At 42.1% G+C, this 22,383-nt stretch overlaps 1 protein-coding gene across 1 annotated transcript; it reads left to right on the top strand.

The window, feature by feature from the left end:
- Nucleotides 1–1,938: 1,938 nt before the first annotated feature.
- TBX19 (T-box transcription factor 19) lies at nt 1,939–15,012 on the top strand. Its single transcript, XM_063150406.1, has 8 exons — nt 1,939–2,298; nt 7,831–8,095; nt 9,927–10,061; nt 10,820–10,881; nt 11,899–11,960; nt 12,607–12,795; nt 13,793–13,925; nt 14,760–15,012. The coding sequence occupies exons 1-8, from the start codon at nt 2,102–2,104 to the stop codon at nt 15,010–15,012; spliced, it is 1,296 nt and encodes a 431-aa protein (XP_063006476.1). The 5' UTR covers nt 1,939–2,101.
- Nucleotides 15,013–22,383: the final 7,371 nt, after the last annotated feature.

Raw genomic sequence — 22,383 nt, forward strand, 5'->3', positions numbered from 1 at the left:
TCACCTGCCTTGACTTTGAATCTCCTGCTTTCTGAGCAACTATATCTAAAAAGCCTGTATGGAAATAGGGCTTCAGCTAAAAAAAAATCCACAAAGGAACATGTACCTGTTTTAGAAGTTCCTGAAAACCTGAAAATGTTTAATTAAAATTCATGGCACTTCCACCAGCACCAATTTCTCTGTCTATTTGCATCTGTAGCATAATAAAATTCAAAACTGTCTCATATAGCTTCCTATGCATTTCCTATGCCATTTGATCACATGCACAGAAAAATTACAGTAGTAACTTCTTTCTCCTCATTGATTATTTGGAAAAGGGAACCCAAACATAAACATATTCCATTTACACCAGCATACCTGAGATGTAATTATATTTACAAATGCAAAGTGGTACCCTTCAAAGTACCTAAATAGCCTATAGATTTTGAAGTACATTCTTTAGTTGTTCAGCAGTGAAAGTAGGCTGTTTATCAACTAAAAGTTGCTATCTGACACCTGCTAATGTAACTCACCTGAGTTTACTTATAAAATAATCTAGGTACTTTGGTTATGAGTTGACAATTAAAAAAAAGAAAAGGGGAAGAGGCATCAGAGTGTGAAGTTTGAAAGCATAGAATCACAGAATGATTTGGGTTGGAAGGGTGCCAAATAAGGTGCCATCAAGCTCTGGCCATTGTTGTTTTGATGGATGGTGCCTCAGATTTTTTAAAGGCAAGATCGGTTGGTCTTGTCAAATGATGGATTTAACTTAAAACCTCTTTTATAAAGCCTGCCATGCTCTTTTTTGTCTGTAAAAATCCCAACAGTGATCCACCAAGTCATTTTGTCTTTCTAAGAGACAGAAGCATATAAATTCCACAGGGACTATTGAATTGAAAAAACGCAGTTCTCAATAAGCAGAGAGAAAATGTATTTCTCTAAAAATGACCTCTAGGACTGTTTTCATAATCAAGTCCCTGACTATGTCATGTCCAACAGACCAGAAATTTAAAAGACATTATCAGAGGTAGATGTATCTCAAGAAGTTAGGTACTCCAGTATTTGTTGTATACCAAAGCCCAGTGTTTACAGGTCACTGTTATTTGTGGGGCTTCCAATTAACCCTCCAGCAGGGGACTGAGCCCACATATCTTGTCTCCTTGAATGCTGAAATTGCTGGAGTTCTCAGTAAGATGGTGGGGTTTTTGTGGAGGAACAAGGACACTCCTTGTGTTGTTGGATCAGACTTGTCAGAGAATATCTCAGGATGAGGTGAGACAGAATGACTTTTTGGGATGCTGAGGGAGCTTTTGCTTGAGATGGACCTTAAGCTGGTCAGCAGTGCCAGGCCTCAGACAGTTAAGCTTGTACCAGCCCCAGAAGTATGCAGTCTGGCCCTGGAAATGCAGCCAGAGGGGTGTTCAGCCACCTATAAGGTGCAGGAGGGCTTTTGTGAATGACAGTGGGACCAAGGGATGGACACAATATCCATCAACAATTGAGGGTAGGGATGCTGCCTTCTCCTTGTGCACTGAAAACTCAGTGCTGCAAGGTGTCTTACTATTATATTTTGATTTAGGAATGTAGAAGAATGAGGTTAATGCATTTATGCAACATTCATGGTGAAAATATTTTAAGACAACCTTCTCTGTGTAACTATCTTGACTCTCCCCAGCTCCTTCAGTTAGAGTCTGCACCAGCGTGAATGCAATTTCCATGCATTGTTTCAGTCTGGAAATGAAACAATTTTCATTAATGGAAACCTGGTTCTCAAGCAGAACAATTAGACCCACTTCAGGTTGAAAAAAGATAAAAGCATGCTAATTTGGATGAAGGACTCTTCTTTCAAGGCAGCCAATTGAGTCATCAGCCAGCCACCCACCTGACTGTCTAACAGGTAATTAGGAGATAGTCCTCTTTTTAGTGTAGAGCGTGTGCGTAAACCTCCACACAGTGGTGTCACTGCCCATTGGGACTTCCAGGGGAAATAGCTAGGCAGTGGCAAAAGAGTGAGGAGAGCATGTTTGTCGGGCGGTACCCAATGAACTGACTTCTTTTTTTATTTAGCTTATTATTTTTGTCTTTTCAGCAGCTACCTGAAGTTTCTGGCAGTAAAGCCATCATGGCAGACCTGGGCTGCAAAAAACCCAGCGACTGCACTGTCTCCAGGCTCCTCAGCGTAGTGGAGAGTGAACTCCGGGCTGGAAGAGACAAAGGCGACCCCACAGAGAAACAGCTCCAGGTTGTCTTGGAGGATGCGACGCTATGGCAGAGATTCAGGGAAGTCACTAACGAGATGATCGTGACCAAGAATGGCAGGTAAGTGATCTGCTCAGCACTGCGGGCTCAGTGGAGGTGACAGCCAGGGGGGTTAAGCTCTACAATAATAAACTGTGTGTGCAGACTCGACAGAACTGCAATGAGCACACCAGAGTTTATAGGGGACTGCAGCCTTGCAGTCTGCTAAAACCACAGTATGAACAAGATGGGGTGACCCTGTTTCTTTTTGGTCACTGCCAAACCATTCTTCCTATGAAGCATGCTGGAAAAATATATAGGTTAACTTGTGATTGCACAAAAAGGAAACTTTTGCAAGGGAATATCTCTCAAAACTTTTGTAATGACTTTTTATGCTAATAATCATCAGTCTATATCAGCAAGTCCTCACCTGTAGGCTTCAAATTACTTCACAGAAGCAGATTGGTGTTGTTAGACCCAGCTGCACTTCCCTCTGGCCTTGGGTATTAACAGCTTATACAAGCAGTCTGTACCAGAGTGGATGCAATAAAACTGCCCTATGTGCTCTATATGTATGCGCAGTCTGAATTACATGGTCCCACAGTTGTTGCAGGTGCCCTTAGAAACAAGTGTGGAATATTGTTTAATATACACTGTTTTAGAAGGACAAAGCATTGTGGTATAAATAGATCACATGTCTTACTATTTGGGGAACACAGAAAGGCACAGGAAAAGAGTAAAAAATCTGGTGAGAAGGATGCTAATTCTGAAACAGGCACTAGCTTGAAGAAAGCTCTCCACAGAGGTTCTGCTCTGAACTGGGCTGACAGCAGAGTCCAGCCCATAACAGACAAGCAGCTACCAGAATTAGATTTGCACAGTGGTACTAAGGTTTTTATTATTTTATCCTCGCCAGCCTTTTGCTGCCCCCCCACCCCAGCTGTTCCCTCAACATGCACATGTTTTACGAGACCTCTCAGGAGATCCACCTAGGAGAGAGGAATTAAGAGATGGAGAGAAAGATTTACTCATGTGGTGTAATTTTGCAGACTTTGACTTAGCAGAATTTGTGGATGAAATTACTGTTGACTGTAACTTGATGAGGGACATAGGTGAAAGCAGTAAAAATGAAAATTCTTGTCTGTTGACTCAGCAAGGTGATTCTGCAGAGAGAAGTTACCATCTCAAAGGACCAGCTCTTGGTGTAAGGGCACTATTGCCATTCTGATTCCTCCTAATAACCTATACTGATAGACATCCGCTGCTGAGATTCTTTTTATACTGTGAAGCTGATTTTACTTCATTTAAATTGCTTTGAAAACAGCTGTTAGGTTACAGATGACTTCTAAGTGGACTTTCACTTGGTGTACAGTAGCTTAAACTGTCTCCTTAACAGTGTAAGTGACTAAAAATGAGGTAAGATGGGTTTGTTTCTGATTAATTAAATTGGTTACCAACAGGGTTTTTTCAGTTTCTTTCCTTGCAGCTAATGAAAATTATGACTTCACAGTGATACTAGTTCTTTCTGAAATGTCAGGGTGAGTGTGTACATAAAATATTTTTATAACGTTGGTAAGGGAATATTTTGTTATCTGAATATGCCTGGGTACTTTTTATTTCATTGTGTAAGATGCTTGATGTTTTAATTTTAACTTATATACTCCTTATCAGCCTGATTCTACTTTTCCTATAGCCAGTGACATCTCTAGAAATGTCAGTGAGAGCAGCAATTGAATTCTTTATGATCAAACTACAGCAAAATTAAAAATTACAAACGTAAGTCACACTGTCATTTGCATTAATCCTTTTAACATAGTTACTGTAGCAGAGACTATGAAAAAGGATCTCTGCATTTCTGAAAGTATTTTTCATTCAAAACCACAGCATCACACTAAAACAAAGAAAATACAGACTGTGGCCTGCAGCAAAGAACTCTGAACCATGCTATTCAAAAGGAGACCAACTTGAGACAATTGCCTGTGATTGCTGAGTTTTTCTCAGGTTCAGGATTCTTCAGTGATTGTCTCCAGAGAGATTCTCAGTAGAAAAAATATTGATCTTATTCTGCTGCTGCTAAATGAGTACAACTAAACCATTCTTGCTGAAGGGTAGATGAATGCTTTCGAAAACTGTGTTCTGCAATGAAAGAGAAGAGTCAGCCTGAACTTTTGTGTGTGAAAATGAAAACAGTTGGTGTGGACAGACACATTGTCAGCAAAGCTCCGAAATTAAACAGAAACCCGATATGGGAGTGTACCAGAGAATGAAAGTCTAATTGATTAGGGATCCTCAAGTGTCAAATTCTAGCATGCACAATTCTATCTGCTCTGAGTCATCTCTAATTGGTACCAAGGGTCCCAAAATGTCACAGTAAGATGAACCAACTTCAGTGTTAATATACAGATATGCCTCTGTGGCTGCATCATACTTCATTATAATAATCACCTGCCCTAGAGATATGCCTAGGGGAAATAGATATATTCTGAACAGGATAGATATCATTAAAATTGAAACATGTGCTATATCACAAAATGCATCTCAATGGGTACAGCTAATACAGTGGGAAACCATCTTCTGTTTTACTCAGATCTATTGTATTAAATTGACACTTCAATATTAAATACAGTGTTATCTGACTCAATAGGTTTCCTCTCTCAGTGTTTATACCATACTAGCTAGGCAGTATCCTGAGAGTTTGCAATCCCTGTTATTGCCTAGAGACAGGTAGATGCCACTATTCCCCTCTGCGTATGGGGAGAATCCATAGGGGATCAGTGCAGGCAGCCATAAGTGGGGGAAAACAAGGAAAAGAAGCCCTTTCCAGGTTTGAATGCTAAAGCAACTTTACTGGTTACTGCGCATCCAAGTTTGATATCAAACATCTTCCCACTCAAGGTCTGTACTGTGGAGAAATTGCAGCAGATTTGCTCTAAATAAATTGAAGAAGCTGAAGTGCTTGGCTATTGCAGAAATGGAGGTCACTTGTGTCACCTGATCATTGAAACAAACACTCTGACTGAAACAAATTTGGAGAAATCACAATTTGCCGTGCTAAAAGACAGATTTTAACAGTAAAGCCACTTAATCAGCAGAACATGTTAGGCGGTAAGTTTTCCATTGTTAGAGTCTGTACAGTCAAAACATGCTGGTCCAAGTGAGGCAGGGAACTACAGGGAAGTAGTTCCCACTAATCTTAGTGCTACAGGAGGTTAAAATGGATGGTAACAGTATTCTCTTCTGGATTGGTCTATAGGTCCTTTGGGGATAAACTTGAGCCTCTCAAATAAAAAGGCAGAGCAGCCTGCCTGCATTGTGGGCAGAGGAATTAACAATCTGCATGTAACACAAACAGCTCTGCATAATCTAGTGAAATTAAATTTTCATGTGGATTAATTTTCTCCCCTAATTCAATTTCAGCTATGTATCTAAGTATGTTCCTTTGAACATTGACTAGGGGAGATCTAAGCGTTGGAAGGAGAAATGCATCCATACTTTTTATCACATCCCAGTTTGATAGCTGGTACATCCTGGTCAGAAAGACAGGCGTAGTGTGTAAATCCTTGACTAGGCTTCTATTTAATTAGGAAGGTCGTGGTTCATAGTACCTTGGAGACCAGTGAGGAGTGCCGTTCCTCAGGGGTCAGTACTGGCACTAAAGCTTTTCTTTAACTTTGCTGGTGACAGGGGCACGCCCTTAGCAAGCTTGCCAGCAACATCTAGCTGTATGCTCTGGTTGACATGTGGAGGGAAGGGATGTCATCCGGAGGGATCTGGACAGGCTTGAGAGCATGGCCTGCGCAAACTTCATGAAGTGAACTTTGTGGTTCTGCATTGAAATGTAGGCTGGGTGGAGAATAGGTTCAGAGCAGCCCTGAGGACAAGGAGTCAGGAATGTTGGTGGACCAGAGGCACAACACAACCTAGCAATGTGTACTAACAGTCCAGAAAGCCAAACGAATCCTGGGCTGCATCTAAAGCATCATGGCCAGCAGGGCAAGGGAGGGGATTCTCACCCTCTGCTCCACTCTTGTAAGAACCCACTTGGGGTGCTGCATCCAGCTCTGAGGTCTCCAGTACAGGAAGGACATGGACCTCTTGGAGCAAGTCTGTAGGAGAGAACCTCTCCTATGAGGAAAAGCTTAGGTAGCTGAGATTGTTCAGCCTGGAGAGGAGAGAGACCTTATAGCAGCCTCCCAGTACCCAAGAGAGGGCTGCAAGAGAACTTTAGAGGGACTTTTTATAAGGACATGCAGTGATACAAGGGGTGGTGAGGCACTGGAAAAGGCTGCCCCAAGAAGCTGTGGATGCCTCATCCCTGGAGATGGCTCAAGGCCAGATTGAATGAGGCTCAGAGCAACCTGGTCTAGTGGAAGTTGTTGGGAACACCAATCCAGGGACTGGGACAAGATGATCTTTAAGGTCCCTTCCAACCCAAACCATTCTATGATATCTTCTTCAATACTGCACTGACATGGTATCAGCAAGTAATATTAGATGAAAAATCTCAAATTTCTCAAATTCTGTCTTTTCCTGTCAGCAGAAGGTGCTGAATGCATGCAGCAAAAACTATATCAAGGTATCCAGAAAGGTGAGTGGGATGTCATGATTGTTAGCAATTTGCATTTGTGTGTCACTAGATAGTATGACTGCAAGGGCAGACATTTCCAGCGTCCTTTAAGACAGCCTGGAGTTTCAGCTCCCTTCTTACGTATTTTGGATGATTTATATGGCTACCTAAGCCTTGAGAGCTACCTTACCTTAGCCCCATAGCTATGGACCTCAGGCTGTTCCTCTCTCTATACCCATAGAGAAAAGGAACCTAGAGATTCATTGGCTTTCATTGGAATTTATGGTCCATAAAAACGTGGCATGCAGAAACAGGCAGTTGCCAGGTGGGGTCGGTCTGGAGATGTCTGGGGCAGGGAGGCCGGTTACTCATGGAAGAGGAATGTAGGAGGTGATACGTAATAGCAATTACATGTATTCTTTGACAAGCTAAGAAGCTTAATGAACAGGATACCTTTGCTGGGATACACCTGTTCTGATGTCCACACATTATTCCCAGTTCCTCCAAGTGTTGGAGCCCTACTAGCTCTATTGCTACAGACTTTCAGGTGCCAATCCAGAGCTGTGTGAGATCGATCACAAACACTGGAACAACTTAGAAAACCACTGAAAGTCAAGCTGTGAGCTCCTGCAAACCTCCTTTACAAAATAAAGAAATAATAATAAAAGGGGATTGAGAAAAGGTGGCGTTGGACATTTGGGCACAAAAGGAGCATTTTCCCAAAACTAAACAAAGGCAGGATTTCAGTTTTAAACACATGAGACAATAATGGAAGGCTGGGTAGAAGTTAAGAGCTTGTGTGTAAGATGAAACTAAAAGCAATAGGACATGGTCAAGCTGCTGAGGTCAGAGAATATGGAAGTATGGGACCAAATTACTGGAGAAACTGCCAAGTGCAAGGTCTGATGGCAAGGGTAGATTGAAGGAAGGGAGGATGGTTTTTTTTATACTGAGCTAGTCACTGAGTATTTGGAAACAAACATACTGAGGAGAGTCTTTCAACAGCAGTTTCCAGCGGTGTCACCCTTTTTTGTTTCCCTGGCCAGGCGGATGTTCCCTGTTTTGAAGATCAGTGTGTCAGGCTTGGATCCAAATGCCATGTATTCCTTCCTGCTGGACTTTGCTCCAACTGATGGCCACCGCTGGAAGTACGTCAATGGAGAATGGGTGCCAGCTGGGAAACCAGAGCCACCGAACCACAGCTGTGTGTACATTCACCCAGACTCTCCCAACTTTGGGGCCCATTGGATGAAAGCTGCCATTTCCTTCAGCAAAGTCAAACTTACCAACAAGCTCAATGGGAGTGGGCAGGTATGGCCTGATGTTTCCACACCACCTCTTGGCTTCAATTGCAAGCACCTACCAATCAAGAAATATCAAGGATCCATTTATGTAATTATAGAAGCCCTTACAGGCCTCTTCACCCACAGATGCCAATTATTCTCTGGAGGCCAAATATAAACAGGGATAAACAGGCCTTAATTGGCACTTTCAGATTCTAATGGACTTCTTGATGTTAAGGGAGACAGAGTGCTGTGGTTTACTTAATCGTCAGGGGTCTTTTCAGAGTTGGTCTCGTATGCTGTGGATTTTACATAGGACTTCAGAGAAAGGGGGGAAAAATGGCCATGGGTATTAGGTTTTTGTTGTGCTCCCCAATGTTGTTTGGTGTAAGTGGAATGTTGGCAGGAGTCAGATGGCAGAATAAAAGGCTGCTCCTAAATGAAATAATTACTGTGTCTGCTTCTGCATCATGATAATTATCAATATTCTATTAAATCAGCTTTGGCCTTTGGAAAGAAACCACATGTACCAGGAATAAGTGACTTTCTCTTTGAACTGCTTAAAAATGCAAACAGGAAAATTAGTTTTGTTTCATATTTTATTTTTGATGATGCATCTAAAGGCAAAATGTTGCACAAGACCTTTTGTTCGCTTGTTTGTTTGGTACAAAACTCCTACGGTGGATGATACTTGTCAGCCCAGAATCAACTTCTTTCATGTAAATGTTATATGCTCTCAATCTGTTATTTCCATTAGGTTTATGAGGTACCTCTGTAAGCTTAGTGCTCTAATGAGGTAGGAAATGATCTCAGGTTTTACTGGTTGGAGAACAGGAAGATGATCTGACTTTTCCTTAGTCATATATGGAACCAGCACACAAGAATTACTGTAGAGCATAGAACAGGATCTGAATTTGCAAATGCTTGTCGTGTGTCCAGGATTTCAGAAAAGTCAAAAGCCTCAGAAAAATATGCATGAGGGGAAAAAAGCTACAGGAAACTTCGGGGGTCAAAGACTCCCTGGGGAAAAAACAGGGGAACACTCTGTATATTTACGAAGGAGAGCAAAATAATAGAAAGCTGGAGAGGAAAACTGTACGAGAAACAGAACCCAAACAAAAGTTACTAAACAATAAATGACTGAAGTTTCCTTTGCTTTCTTTTGAAATCATGACCACAGTGTTAAAGTAAACCATGTCCCCACTCTGTGCTTCAGCTGCCCCTTCTCTGATGGTTTAGAAAATAATTGGTGACTATCAGTGCTTTATGATAATAGCTGTGTTCTTTCTTATATATATATATATACATGACTTTGAAAAGTACAAATTTTAAAAAATAATTTTGTTCTTGCACTAGAGCCAATCAAAGGACTTCCTGGAATCAATGCTATTCACACCTTTTAGTGCCAGGTTAGATGATCTGCCAAGGCCTGTTTGGATACACTTATACACTTCATCTTGCCCAGAGAGAAGACTGGGTGACTGCCTCAGCTTCCTGCTGGCACCTTTTCTGTGATGGTGATTCTGGTCTTCCAGACAGCAGAAGCAGGATTGGGAGTGCCCCTGAGCTGTTTCAGCAGCCTCTAGTGCAGTGGGAGCCCCGTGGTTTGAGGGCCATAGCTGCTAACACAAATACTCACTGCTGCTGCTGCTGCATCCAAAGCCTTAAATGCAGTCCAGTGAAGTCTCATTCTGTTCGGCCTGTAGTTATTGCAGGGGAGGTAGGCACCTGCCCTTCTGCTTTAGGAGTTGCTGGCTGGGGAGGTTCAGCAGCAACGGCTGCCCTGTCACAGAGCCAGGGGTTGGCTGTGAGGTGCCAGAGTGACACTGAGGGATGTTTCTCTGTTTTGTTTCCTGCAGATAATGTTGAACTCCCTGCACAAATACGAGCCCCAGGTGCACATAGTTCGTGTAGGAGGCCCCCACCGGATGGTGATGAACTGCTCCTTCCCTGAGACGCAGTTCATAGCGGTGACTGCCTACCAGAATGAAGAGGTAGGCAGTGCCACACTGTGCATCACTGAGGAGATCTGTTAGAAGCTAATTAACTACAAGACCAGCATGCCTTTTTCTTGGTTCCCCACTAGTCCCATGCAGTGTAATACTCCATCCACTCTAATACTCTGTCTTTTCTCTGCAGTAGAACGTTGACTAATCTAGTGTCTGGCTTCAGTAATAAGCCAGGTTTAGCTTAATATCCTGCCACAGCTATTCCAGACTGGTCTATCTGTCTTGGCATCTCAATCCTTTACTGGAAATAAATGCCAAACAGCCCTAAAATATCTTTCTCCTGCAATAACTGATAGTCATAATGATAACCCTATCTCTCCATGTCCCTATAATACATACAACTGCAGAACAATACAATACTGCATGGGAAAATTTCTGCCCTTGAGGGATACTTTGGACTGTAAGAATTGCTAACTCCTGTGCCACATCCCTTAGCTAATGTTGCTGCAGATTTTATTCATACTTGATAGGAATTCAAGAGTGTGTAAACCCTCTTGGAAGGGTCCACCATTCCACCACATTTACCAGACAAGCTCATGTCAGGCTGCCCCAGCTGGTGTTTTGCCTGTGGCACTGATCAGTACACAGCAAAGCTGTCTCCTACCCAGCCTGGAAAACATCAAGTGTGGGGATATATTTTAGGGTAACTCAGACAGTCCCCTCAGATTACTCTGGAAGATGTTTTGTCAAGTTTCTATTTCAAATTGCCTTCACTAACATGCCTTGTTTTCTGTAAACTCAAGATAACAGCTCTCAAAATCAAGTATAATCCCTTTGCCAAAGCCTTCCTGGATGCAAAGGAAAGGTAAGTTCATATTTTGTTTTTTTTGATCCAGTAGCTTTTTGCTGCTGATATGGTTAAAACCATGACATCACCACATGAAAGATAAATTACATAACTGAATCTTGTTTCTGCTAAATCCAGAGTCCCTCCAATGGTATTATCTGGGAGACTATATAATTATTACAATAGGTGCTGAAATGGGTGAATGTGCTCTCGGGGATCCTGCCAGTTATGTCTGTCTACATAGAAAGCCTGAAATGAGATGGTGTGAGCTTCCCCAGTAGTGTTATACCCTACATATGTCCACTACAGTGTACTTGCACTTCAGTGAATCCTGTAATTTGATAGGTCAGGGAGAAAAAATGTTAACTCCAAGTGTCAAAAGCATAGTTGAAGTGAAATTACAGTGTAACTGTAATGTAACTACACTGCTGTTGTTAAGTCTGTGTGATAATTTATGATGGGTTTATTAAAGGTAAGATGTCAGATATGCTTCCATCAGAAATTAATTGTAGTTTGTCTTGCAAAATTTTCCTTGCATCACCCACGTTAATGCACAGAGGCATCCAAATGATGCATTCCAGCCCATGATTTATAATTAATTTTGTTTGGACCTGCTTTATCTTCTGACATGTGAAGTGTCCCATGTGCCTGCAGGAGAATCTGTATTTCCTTTCATTCCTCTCACCACTCAAGAAGCTGCTGTGTCTCAGTATCAGGGTTTCCAGCTGGGCAAGGGGGAATGCTGCCTTCAGCTTGCCTGTAAGCAGGAATGGTGCTCACAGGCAGATTTAGAATTCCATATTCAGCTCCCAAATATGGCAAAAAATTAGGAACATTTTTGTTTATGTCATCAAACAAAAGCTCCAGCTTCCTTTATGGCAGAATGTAGGAAGGTCTACTGCTGCCTAGCAAGGTTGAAGAAGAGGGATTTCCCTCCTTTTTCACTCACTTCTCCAATTTTTAATGAATAGTTCTGGTTATAACTTTTGTAATTTTTCAGTGAGAACACTTACCACTAAGTATTTTGCTTTTCAGAAACCATTCTAAGGATGCTCCAGAGACAGTTTCTGAAGGTCAACATATGACATATTCTCACTGTAAGGTTTTTATTTATGTCAGCTGCAATTTTTGTGAGATATGATGGGTGCTGGGAACCTGGGCCTTGCTTAACTGGTTCATGCTGGTCACTTACTGAGTCCTGAATTATGTTCATAGAGAGGGACCCTTTAAAAAAAAAACAAGAAGATTGAAGAGACCTCACAGTAGGAAATAATGTGAGAGGTCCTGCAGAGGGATGATTTTCCATAAATTCCAGTTTTTCAATATTAAAAGGAATCTAGAATCAAGATGATATATGACATTTTTAGGATTTTCTTACCCCTTTGTTTTTGTATTTGTGAATGTTTTTATCACTTATAAATTTATCTTTCATGGGTAAACAGGTAAAAAATGAGGGGAGGCAGAAGTTGCATTTGCTTTACTGATAGTTTTTCTTTCATTTGTTCTTTAATGTTTGTGACATTTTCTGGTTGCTTTCAGGACTTGTTTTCAGTGTTGGTGGGTTGGGAGGGGAGTGGAGGGTTGCTATTTTTTTGTCAGTTGTTTCACAAACCAGTATCTTAGTATCTGCTTGGTATTTCTTAGGCACAGCTAATTCTGCTAGAAGGCTGGTTATTTCTGAGTTGTACTGTAGCACTTGAATGGAGCAATACTAATAGTTTTGTTCTCTCTTTTCCCTCAAAGTGGGTGGCTGGTTGATTTCCAACCCAGATCCAATGTGTGCCTCGGGAAGCTCCAATTACCAGTACGGTGGAGCTTTGCCTCTGCCCGCTCCACAGGCTCCCCACAGCTGCGAGAGATTCTCAGCCCTGCGAGGCCATCGGGCTGCTCCATACCCACCCTCCTACATGCAGAGGAATCACTCCCCTTCAGGTACTCCTGGAGCACGGCTCTGCTGCCTCTGCCTGCCTGCCCTGTGCCGTAGGTCAGCACAAACCCTGGAGCAAGGCTAAGCTCAGGCCAGTAAAGGGCGTGGTGATTCTCTGCACAGAACCCTTCAGGCAGCAAAACAAGAGGGACCAGGAACTGGGTGCCCTCTTAGTGATAAACCAGAGTGTACGGTCTTGCTTTCACTACAGCTTCCAGTTATACAAAAAGAGCGTTGCAGGTCTTCTTTTGATGCCCTGCCATGACACAGTTGAGTTCTCAAGTCAAAGCAGCTCTCAGGTAGGAGCTGAATTGAGGCGAAGGCATTTTGGTATTGTCAGAACATCCTCTGAGTCCCTTTCCCTTTCTAGATCTGGGTGCGAATCCAGAAACTGATTGTACTTTGATCAGAAGAAGTGGTTAGAAAGCAGAGTAGGGATAAAGTATCTGCTTGCGAATTATAATTTAGCAAGAGTTCCTGTTTAATGGAAATATTTCTCATGGAAGGGTTTGGCTTGAAAGGGATCCCAAAAATCATCCTGTTCCAACCTCCCTGCCATGGGTAAGGGCACCTTCCAACTAGACCAGGTTGCCCAAAGCTCCATTCAGCCTGGCCTTGAAAATTTCCAGGAATGGGGCAGTATTTATAAAATTTTATTAAGTATTTTAGCTAAAATTATAAGGAAATCTGTTTCAAAACATTATCTGATATATGTCAATTATGAAAAAATATTAGTCAGACTTGCAGAAATGCAAATCCTATGTCTGTCATGCTGGGCCTTCTCATGTATCACACCTGGGATTGTAATGGCACATTGCTACTCTCTAAACAAACATGGGAATTTTGCCTTTTTACCTGTGGCTGGGATTTCTGTCCTATTACCTGTGGTTAGGCACCTCATGATCAGATTGCTGCCTTAAGCCTGTCCATTTTTTGCTGTCTTAAGACATTGTCTGCAATGTCACTGAGGATTTGTTTGTTGCTTTTTTTCCCTCCCCAAAGTTAACTTATTGGACAGCTCCAGCAATAATCTTCCGGTATTCTCAGGACACGACAGCTGGACTTTGCCATCCTCTCCACAGACTAATTTGCTCTCAATGCCACACACAAAGGGAGGTGCCAGCCCTGGACCCAGGTAAGGTTACAGGAAAACTGCTGGTATGAGGGGCACTGAGGCTGGTAGGACTGTCCTGGTGATTTGCCCTTTGTTCCAAACTTTAATCAGTGTCCAGGACTTGAAATGTGTCCTAAGTGCCCAATTCAAGATTCCTGGGCAAATCCTTCTGACAAGCTAATCATCTTCTGCTCTATGGGACCTTCATTTTTCCCCAGCATTGCTGAAAACCAGGATCTTGGAATACATACAAAGAATTCTGGACTCTACAATCTGTGAGCATTTTAAAACCAAATTATTCTTCTTCCTGTATTTCTCACTATTATCCTACATGAAATGAGGATCCTATTCTAGTAGTAAATGGAATTTAGACCTAGAGAATCAATTAATTATCAAATCTTTTTCCTTATTTTCCCCAAAAGAATGCAATAATTTCTTCTCTAACTTAGGTGTCAGGAAAATCAGCTGCAATTTCAAATGCACTGTTATCTGATTGAGTAGATTTTCTTCTCAGTGTTTATACCCTAGTAGCTGGGCAGTGTCCTGAGAGTTTGTGACCTCCCTCTCCAGAAACTCTTCTGACTCTGCTCCTAAGATGGGAAGAAGTCACAGAGGTCCTTACACTTTGAAATCTCACATATACATGTACATTGCTCCCCCTGCCTCCCTACAGGGTCACCAGGTGATGGCTACTGGTGATTTTTCACTTAAGATCTTCGAGGTTGATCTAGCTTGGTAACCTGATTTGAATAGCTGCTTTTGAACAGATAGTGCAATTGAATTTACTGTGCCAAGTCTTATGCAGGCTAAATGCTTTGAAATAAGTCATTCAATCTGTGCTGCTTTTTTTTCCAGCCACTACCCTTGCCTGTGGACAGTGAGCAACAGTGCTGTAAATGCTGCCAACCCAGGAAGCGAGGTGAACAGAAACCCTCCAAGTGTGTTTTTAAGGGGTAATATCCCCTTACCTGCTGCTTCATCAGTGCAAATCCCTCTGCAGGGAATGGTGTCTGGCAGCATGGAAGCACAAGGGGAAGGCACTCTCACCAGACTGACTGACTCTGCGTGGACATCCTCACACTCCTTTCAATGGACAGGCAGCTCCTGAGGGAAGCTCAGCCAATCAAGACTGACACAAATGGCAAATGATCCCTTAGGAGTTCAGTGCAGCAATGTATGCAGGAAAAGGACTTCATCACTTCCCATAATGTACCTTTTGTGTGCCAGCTAAGCCAAAAATCAAAGGCAGGAAATATTATACAAATCAGCTTGTTACTGCAATTTTATGCATCATTCAGGATAAAGTCCAGAAAGAATCTTTTTAGTTAGCTTTGCTTCTATATCATGTTAAAAATGATCAGACATATGAGACTGAGTGAAGCAGACATGGCAGCTGGATACCCACATGTCATTTTAGAAGTTCCCTCTGTAACTAACAGCCAAGTCCAGGGAAAATTGTGAGCAAGTTTGCAACTGGTCATTTGAAGGGACAGCACTGTTTTAAAGGCTCTCTGAATCTCTTACGTAGAGGTTTTCACAATACCTGAAACTAAACCCCTCAGGGGATGAAATTAGTCTGACATCCTAATGCCACCTGCATATAGCATTCTCATCCCCTTCCCTTCTTCAGCTGCTGTTTGCTGTGTGTATGCCGTGGGGACAGTGGGCACACTCAAACTGCTCAAGTGACCACATTGTAGCAGCAGGGTGAAGGGCAGCTAGTTTAGCGTTTAGAGTCTGATGTTACAGTCTTGGAAATGGAAAGCTCCAGTGTTTCAAATATGTGCTATATTTGAAAGGATGGAGGGAAAAGAATTATAGAAAAAATGTTCAGCTTGCATTTCTACTTTGCCTTAGCTATACAGTACAAATAAACTACGAATACATGGTGTAGTATCTCCTCAGTGCCTTTCCAAGGTGTATACACACATACAGTCTTTCTTACCTAACAACCTCTGAGCTATTTAAAGCAGCTCTGCCAGAAGTAAGTTGACAGAAGAGGAATTTTCTATTCCTTGTCCAGTTACTGGGTGTAAGCTCCCGGGTATGGTATTTCATGTCTTCACACCTGTTTCCCTTTTCATTTTGTCTGCTTCAGCTTCCTTTTTCAGGCAACTGCTTTTCCCATCCTGCATGAGTGCACAACATTTAGCACAGTGAAGTCCTGATCTTGTCTGGGATTTCTAACCACTACTGTGATGCAAACAACAAGAGTCATCCCCCAGTCTTCCTTGTCCTTTCCTGTATGTCCTGAGGCAAGTCCTATCAAATTCTCAGAGAGGAGTTTGGCTGTTTGGTCTCTATAAAGAAAAACGAAAGAAATCTGCAAGCTAACTCATGTAGATATGTCCCTGTATAATGAAATGCCCAGCAATTCTTGTCTGTTTAGAGTCATGTGCATTTGTACATGGCTGGCACCATCTCCAGCATAGAAGAAGATTCTCTAAAGCTCCTATGAGCAGTGGTCTCTGCTTCTGCTAGATACAGCAACATTCCCTTTGCTAATACTCAGTTACTGCATGCAGACTCTGGGAGCAGCATTCTATTTTGGGTAGACATTAGAGGCAGCAGCAAGAGGAGCCTTTTGATACACATCTGTCTGGTGAACTCAGCAAGCTTACGTTTGATATTCTATTACCTGGCCCAGAAGCCCCCCCTTAAGTTGCTCTCAGTGTTATGCATTTTCATGCCTTCCCCATCCAGCTTTGCAGATCATCTGCAGGCAAGTTCATGTGCCAGAATGTACTCAATAACACTGTTAGCTTTACTGACTTGTGCTGCAATCCCCTAAGATCAAAGAAATACAGTTGCTTTGGGTGTGCATTTTTGTTAATAGTGGCATTGGTCAAACAGGAGTGAATAGAGTGCAAAAAGCTCTGCATCCTGGTCTCAGTCTTATCCTTGCCAGTTCTGACTGCAAATCTGCCTTCTCAAGTTCTGACAAAAGCTTTGTGATTAGTTTGTCAATGTTATGTTTCTCTACCTTGTGGCAAGAAATATAAGTAGGTGTTTCTCTCAAAAATAACTCTGCTTTACAGATGAGGTTTATTAACTTACTTATGCTACCCTCTTCTGGCTATTCAGCTCCCCACAGACACATCACACACAGAGTCTACATAAAGATGCTAAAAAACAGGCAAGCGGTGACTTCTCTGTGTTCCAGGACTTGAAATGCTTCTTTCATGGTTAATGAATTGGATAATTTCTTATCCCATATTACTGCATTACAGTAATACATGAGTGTTACTCAAACTGCATTTTTATTTCACAAAAAAACAATGTAGGGGAACATCTAATTAGCTTTCCTGACAGTCCCATAGGATTGAAAGAATTAAAAAATGATCAAAATGAACATTCAAAGTGTTTTTTCTTTCTTTTCACTGTAAAAGCAGCCATGACTCATGTCACAGGAGGCAAAAAGTTCTGAGATTTCAAAACTCAGCTAAATCTTTTTCATTGCAAAAAATCTGATTTATCGCGACCCCGAAAAATGACACAGAAAGATAAAAATACCCTTGGTTTGCTCACTACCCATGCCCCCATCTCAGTACAAGCTGGTATTTGTAGCCCAGAGCCTTGGGCTTCAGAATAGCAGGCAGTGTACTGATCTCAGGTTTTGTGTTGGGGGGTGCTGCAAAGGAACAGGCAGTAGGACTCAATCCTGATGGGTTCCTTTCAACTTGAGATCTGTGATTCTGATCTATCATTTTGCAACTCTGGTGAATGATTTGGGAACTGCTCCCTGGTTTGGACTTCTAAGCAGCAGAAGCACTGGAGAAAGTTTTCACTAACTATTCACAAGAAAAACTGCTGTTCTATCTTCACAGCTCTCCTTTCTCAGCACAATAGACTTCCCCACAGCAAAGTAACAGGCTGGGATGCTGGCTACAGTGTTCTCCTGCAGGAGGCGGATTCCCTTAAACTGTGTATAAAACTGTTCCTCTCCTAATAAATAATTACTATGGATTTGATTTTGCTTAGTACATCATTACTATGGATTTGGTTTTGCTTTAGTACACTTGTTTCTCAGCAGATTTCTGCTTGACGTTAAAACTCATACAAGGGTAATTTCTGAATGAGTATTTCCCTGGTTGTTGTAAGCAGTAACTGAAATGGCAGCATGAAAAGAGAGCAAAGAGCCCTCTCCACAGTTTTTATAAAATCACTTCGTTACTTTGTGGAAAAGAAATATACTACAAGACTGGAATAGCTCTTTAGAGGTCTCCAGGGTAGATATGCTACCTGGTATTAAAGACAGTTTGTAATTTTTAACCTGGTTTGATCACGAAGCCTACATGGTAGGTTTTTGTCCTGCCAGAAGCAATGCTGGGTATATGACTGGTACCTTTCAGGCCTCTCCCCAGGACAGCCAAGGTGCCAGGACTTGGGAACACACCTCTATGCAAATCTCCATATTATTAGAGGAAGGAATCCTTTATTTTCAATTCTTGCATTTTAACACTGTACTCACCTATTAAATGTGAGGATGTCTGGTGGTTTTTGTGACACCTCATTTAAGCATATAAAAAAGAAGTGGAGTGTAGGTGTAGAGTTTGTGGTGATTGGGAGTGGGGCTGTGGCTGAGCCACATCCCTAATGGGCTACAGCTGTGAAAAGCAGGTGACCAGCATTGAAAGCAACAAGGCATGGAGTGCCCAGGTGCACTGACCCATCACCAAAGGGAACAGAGGGCACACAGGGGCAATGAATGGAAGATGAAGGGTATGAAAGGTTGGGCTAAAGAACAAGAAGGGTAGGTGCTTGAAGCCTTCTGATGGAGTATGGTGTTACTCTGTATGGGGAAGCTTAAAGCTTTCTGGTATTGTACGGTGATGCTCTGTGGATTGTGGCTATCTTGACTGGGATATGTGCTGTGACATATGCTGTCATGGCAGAGGGAAGTGGTTAATGAAAGCAGAAGAGCTATAACGTAAAAAACCTGAGATGTCAGGACAACCTGGTTGCCTCTGATGCCACAGGTCCTGCCCTGAGGTCTGCAGATGCCTCTGGGCCTCGGTGTCCCTGTCCTGAGAGCCTGCTCTTAAATTTTTCCCAGGGGTTCCAGTGGCCCCTGGATTGGGGCCTCTCCTTAGCTTTCCTGCCAGCCTGAGGCAGGTGCCTTTTGTCTCAGGCTTTCCCCTCACGGTTTATTTTCCTGGCTCTGGGACATGGGTGTCCCAGTAAGGCAAGGAAGTGCATCTGGCTATGCCCAAGGAGGTGTGGAGCAGGTTTTCTGTCAGAGCCCACAGCTCCCCAGACACATCCCTTTGTGAGCCCAAATGGAAGGCTGGTGCCTGCTGCTCTGTGGCGGGTGCGCTCAGCAGCCCGTGTGTCCTCATCCCAAAACGTCCCTTCTCTCTCCTGTGCTTCACTGTGTCTCTTTGGGAGATGGGCTGCTCTGGCAACACCTCACTCAGGCCAAGAGAAAGGCTTAACATGTGGCTTCAGGTGCTCTCTTCCATGAATCTGGAGTCTTAAGGAAATGTCCCTATGCTCCCTGATAGGCAGAAAACCAGAGAGTGATAAACACCCCTTGCCTGAATTCTCCAGTGTGAGCCCAGATGTTTCCTGTGAGCCAGTCCTGAGTGCTCATCAGGACAGACACCAGTGGGTGGCCCTGTCAGTTTAAGCTTAGCTGCTGCTGTTTGTCCACACTGGGTGCTTGGTTCAGCTCTCGGGTGTAGCTTTGTTGTGAAGCTGGTTCTGGGTTCACATCCTCGGGCAGATCCTCTGCACAGCTCAATTAGGCTCTGTGTTTCTGTTTGTTCTTAAAATAAGCTTGGTAACAACTGCTAATATTTAACCATTTTTATATTTCAGCCATGTATATTGGTTATACAAGTTAAAAATAAACTTTCTACATTTAACTCACTGGTACGGATACACTGTTTCTACCTAATAGTTGTGGCTGTTGTGAGTCATAATCTGGTAGGTCTACAGCAACAAAAATAACAGTCTTTACCACTGAGATGCTAATGCTTGCTTTGTTGTTTGGAAGTGTCTAATTTTGAGAAGTTGTCAAAACATAAATTGAGTGATTTTAATGGATAGCTCATTTTTTAAATGAAGAATTAATGGAACTAGGGGACGATGTGAATTGTATGGACTAAACACCTATAGTTTTCATAGACTTTCTGTAGGACTTTGTATAAGTTACTAAGCCTCATAGGTCAGGTGCCTGAGCATCTTTTTATTGTCTCAGTGGCAGTGTTGCATCCAACATCTCAGTTTCTTATCTGAAAACTGGGCATTTTACCTTCCTCTCAACCTCTGTAGTGGAAGACCTCTGGGGTAGGAGTTCCTCTTACTGTCTATATACAGAACTGACAAAATGAGTTCTTGTCTTGCTGGGGCCTTTTGGTGTAGTCTTTCATGTAAAAATTCCATATCCTTGGAGTGTTTGTATGTGTATCACTAGCAGAGGAAGAATCAGTAGCACTGTGGTCTTAATACTCTGTGAGTAATACTTAATACTGTAAGTTGTGCTCTGAAGAAGACATCATTGCTGCTCCCAAAACATAAATTGACTCCAAGAAGGAAGTAATGTGTCCAAGTAATCTGCTGTGGGGAGTGATGTCCCTAAAAATGTTTTAGAAATCTGTTTGCCTGGCTGTACATTTGAAGTGAAATTGAGGTAAAACTGTCTTCTGTTGTTCTAGGTTGGTCTGGCAAAAATCAGGGAAGCTTCCATGTAATTCACCTCACCTTTACTTCTGTGACAAGTCTTGTACGGAGGTCAGATGCAGCCCTGTACCAGGACAGACTGTATGTAGGCTTTGTGCATTGCACTGGATGTCATCACCAGGAGTACCAAACACTGTGAGGATGGAGGTGCTCTTGCAGAAAATCTGTTGCAAAAAGTGCTATTTTATTGGTCAGGTCTGGAGTTGGTGTCCCCATGTCACTGTGATCTCTGTGGCTGTAGCTGGCACAATGCTCCTAGAAAAGGAGTGAAGAGTCAAATTCCACAGGCACAGTGTGCTTGCTGGCTGCTGTTGCCTGTACATATTGGATTTTATTATTAGATTTCTTTTCAGAGAGGATGTGGCAAAATACTTAACCATGATTTCTGGTGATGAGACATCAAAGTACCTAACTTAAAACACAAAAATACACTGTGACCTTTGCTTTTGACAGATTCCTGGGTTCACTAATTAGCCTTAGTTGTCCTGACCAGCCCCACCTGGAGCCTCCACCCACACTCCTGGAACCTTATTTAAGCTCAGCCTGAGGGTATTAGTTCCTACCTGGGCTATTTTAGGGAGTTATGTGCTCTGACTCTTGAGTTGGTGTTTGACTTCCCTGGCCCTGATGCTTGCTGGGCTGTTGGTAATGAAGTTGTTCCTCGCTTAGATGGTGGCACCTGTGGGGGGCTGGTGCTCTGAGCCAGATCTCTAGGGGAGAAGAGGAAAAAGAGGTATAAACCTGCTTAACATCTCTGTGTTGCCTGTTCTTCTTTGAACTGCCTCTTCAGGCTCTGAACCCTTCTGAAAACGAACATGTATTTTGCTTTGTTTTCAGAAAAACAGTAGGACTTCTCGCCACAAATGTAACGATGCATAACTGGAGTGTCTTAAAGCTGCATTTATTGATAATGTGGCAAATTGGGTGTGTATGTAAAGAGGTAAAGATTTTTCATGGCCAGTATATGTTGCTGCAATTACTATGAAGGGCTGGTTTTGTCAAATAAAATTTTTCAGCTTGGGAAAGGTCTATTTTCATAGATATAATTGTTTTGGAGAGGTGGAAGTTGCTTAAAATGTTCAGAAGGGGGGCTGTATGATACTATTGTAGCTTAAGCTGACTTTCACTTTAGATTTCAGAATTGTTATGGCTTAAGAAATTAAGCAGAGAAACTTACTTTGAGTGTACTGAGCTCCTTCAATGGAGATTTCTGACATAATTTCTTTCTAGATTTGTTTTATACTCTCTGTCAATCTGGAATAGACAGTCTTCCAGATTATTCTTTTGGGGCAAGAAAGACATAAACAAATGCTAGTTCTGCCAGATCTGTATGATCTGGTAAGAATAAAGTGTGACTGTACTTCTGAAGAGTTGGTTATTTTTTCATGTAACTACACACTTTAATTAGAAAGGACAAAAATCCATGGATTTTAGAGTTTTCAGAAAAACCGTTTTAGAAATTGGTGGATTAACGTGAAAGAAAGACTGAAGTGTATATACACATCTGCAAATATTTATGCATGAAGTTTCTTCTTTCTTCCAGCAAGGTCAGTGAAAACATTTTAAAAATTATTAAATAAAGATATTTTCTGTACAGCTAATCCTTGGTTCAGAAAAACCCAAAAACCCCAACAAATCAAAACCAACCACCATTAAAAAAAAAACAACAAAACAACAACAAAAAACCCAAAAAATCCAAATCAAAAAGCTTTTGAAACAAGTCTACCTTTCTTTTGTTTATATATGCCATTGCAGGCAGTTATGACTTTGCTCTTTGGATGCTGTATCCCTGAAT

Source organism: Melospiza melodia, chromosome 2, assembly GCF_035770615.1.
Source record: "Melospiza melodia melodia isolate bMelMel2 chromosome 2, bMelMel2.pri, whole genome shotgun sequence".
In the NCBI taxonomy this organism is placed as follows: domain Eukaryota; kingdom Metazoa; phylum Chordata; class Aves; order Passeriformes; family Passerellidae; genus Melospiza; species Melospiza melodia.

Excerpts from the sequence above, each read along its gene's own strand:
- TBX19 (XM_063150406.1), top strand. The coding sequence starts at position 2,102 with ATGGCAGACCTGGGCTGCAAAAAACCCAGCGACTGCACTGTCTCCAGG. Across the intron at positions 8,096-9,926 it reads AGCTCAATGGGAGTGGGCAG|ATAATGTTGAACTCCCTGCA; the intron begins GTATGGCCTGAT and ends TGTTTCCTGCAG. Across the intron at positions 10,062-10,819 it reads CTGCCTACCAGAATGAAGAG|ATAACAGCTCTCAAAATCAA; the intron begins GTAGGCAGTGCC and ends TGTAAACTCAAG.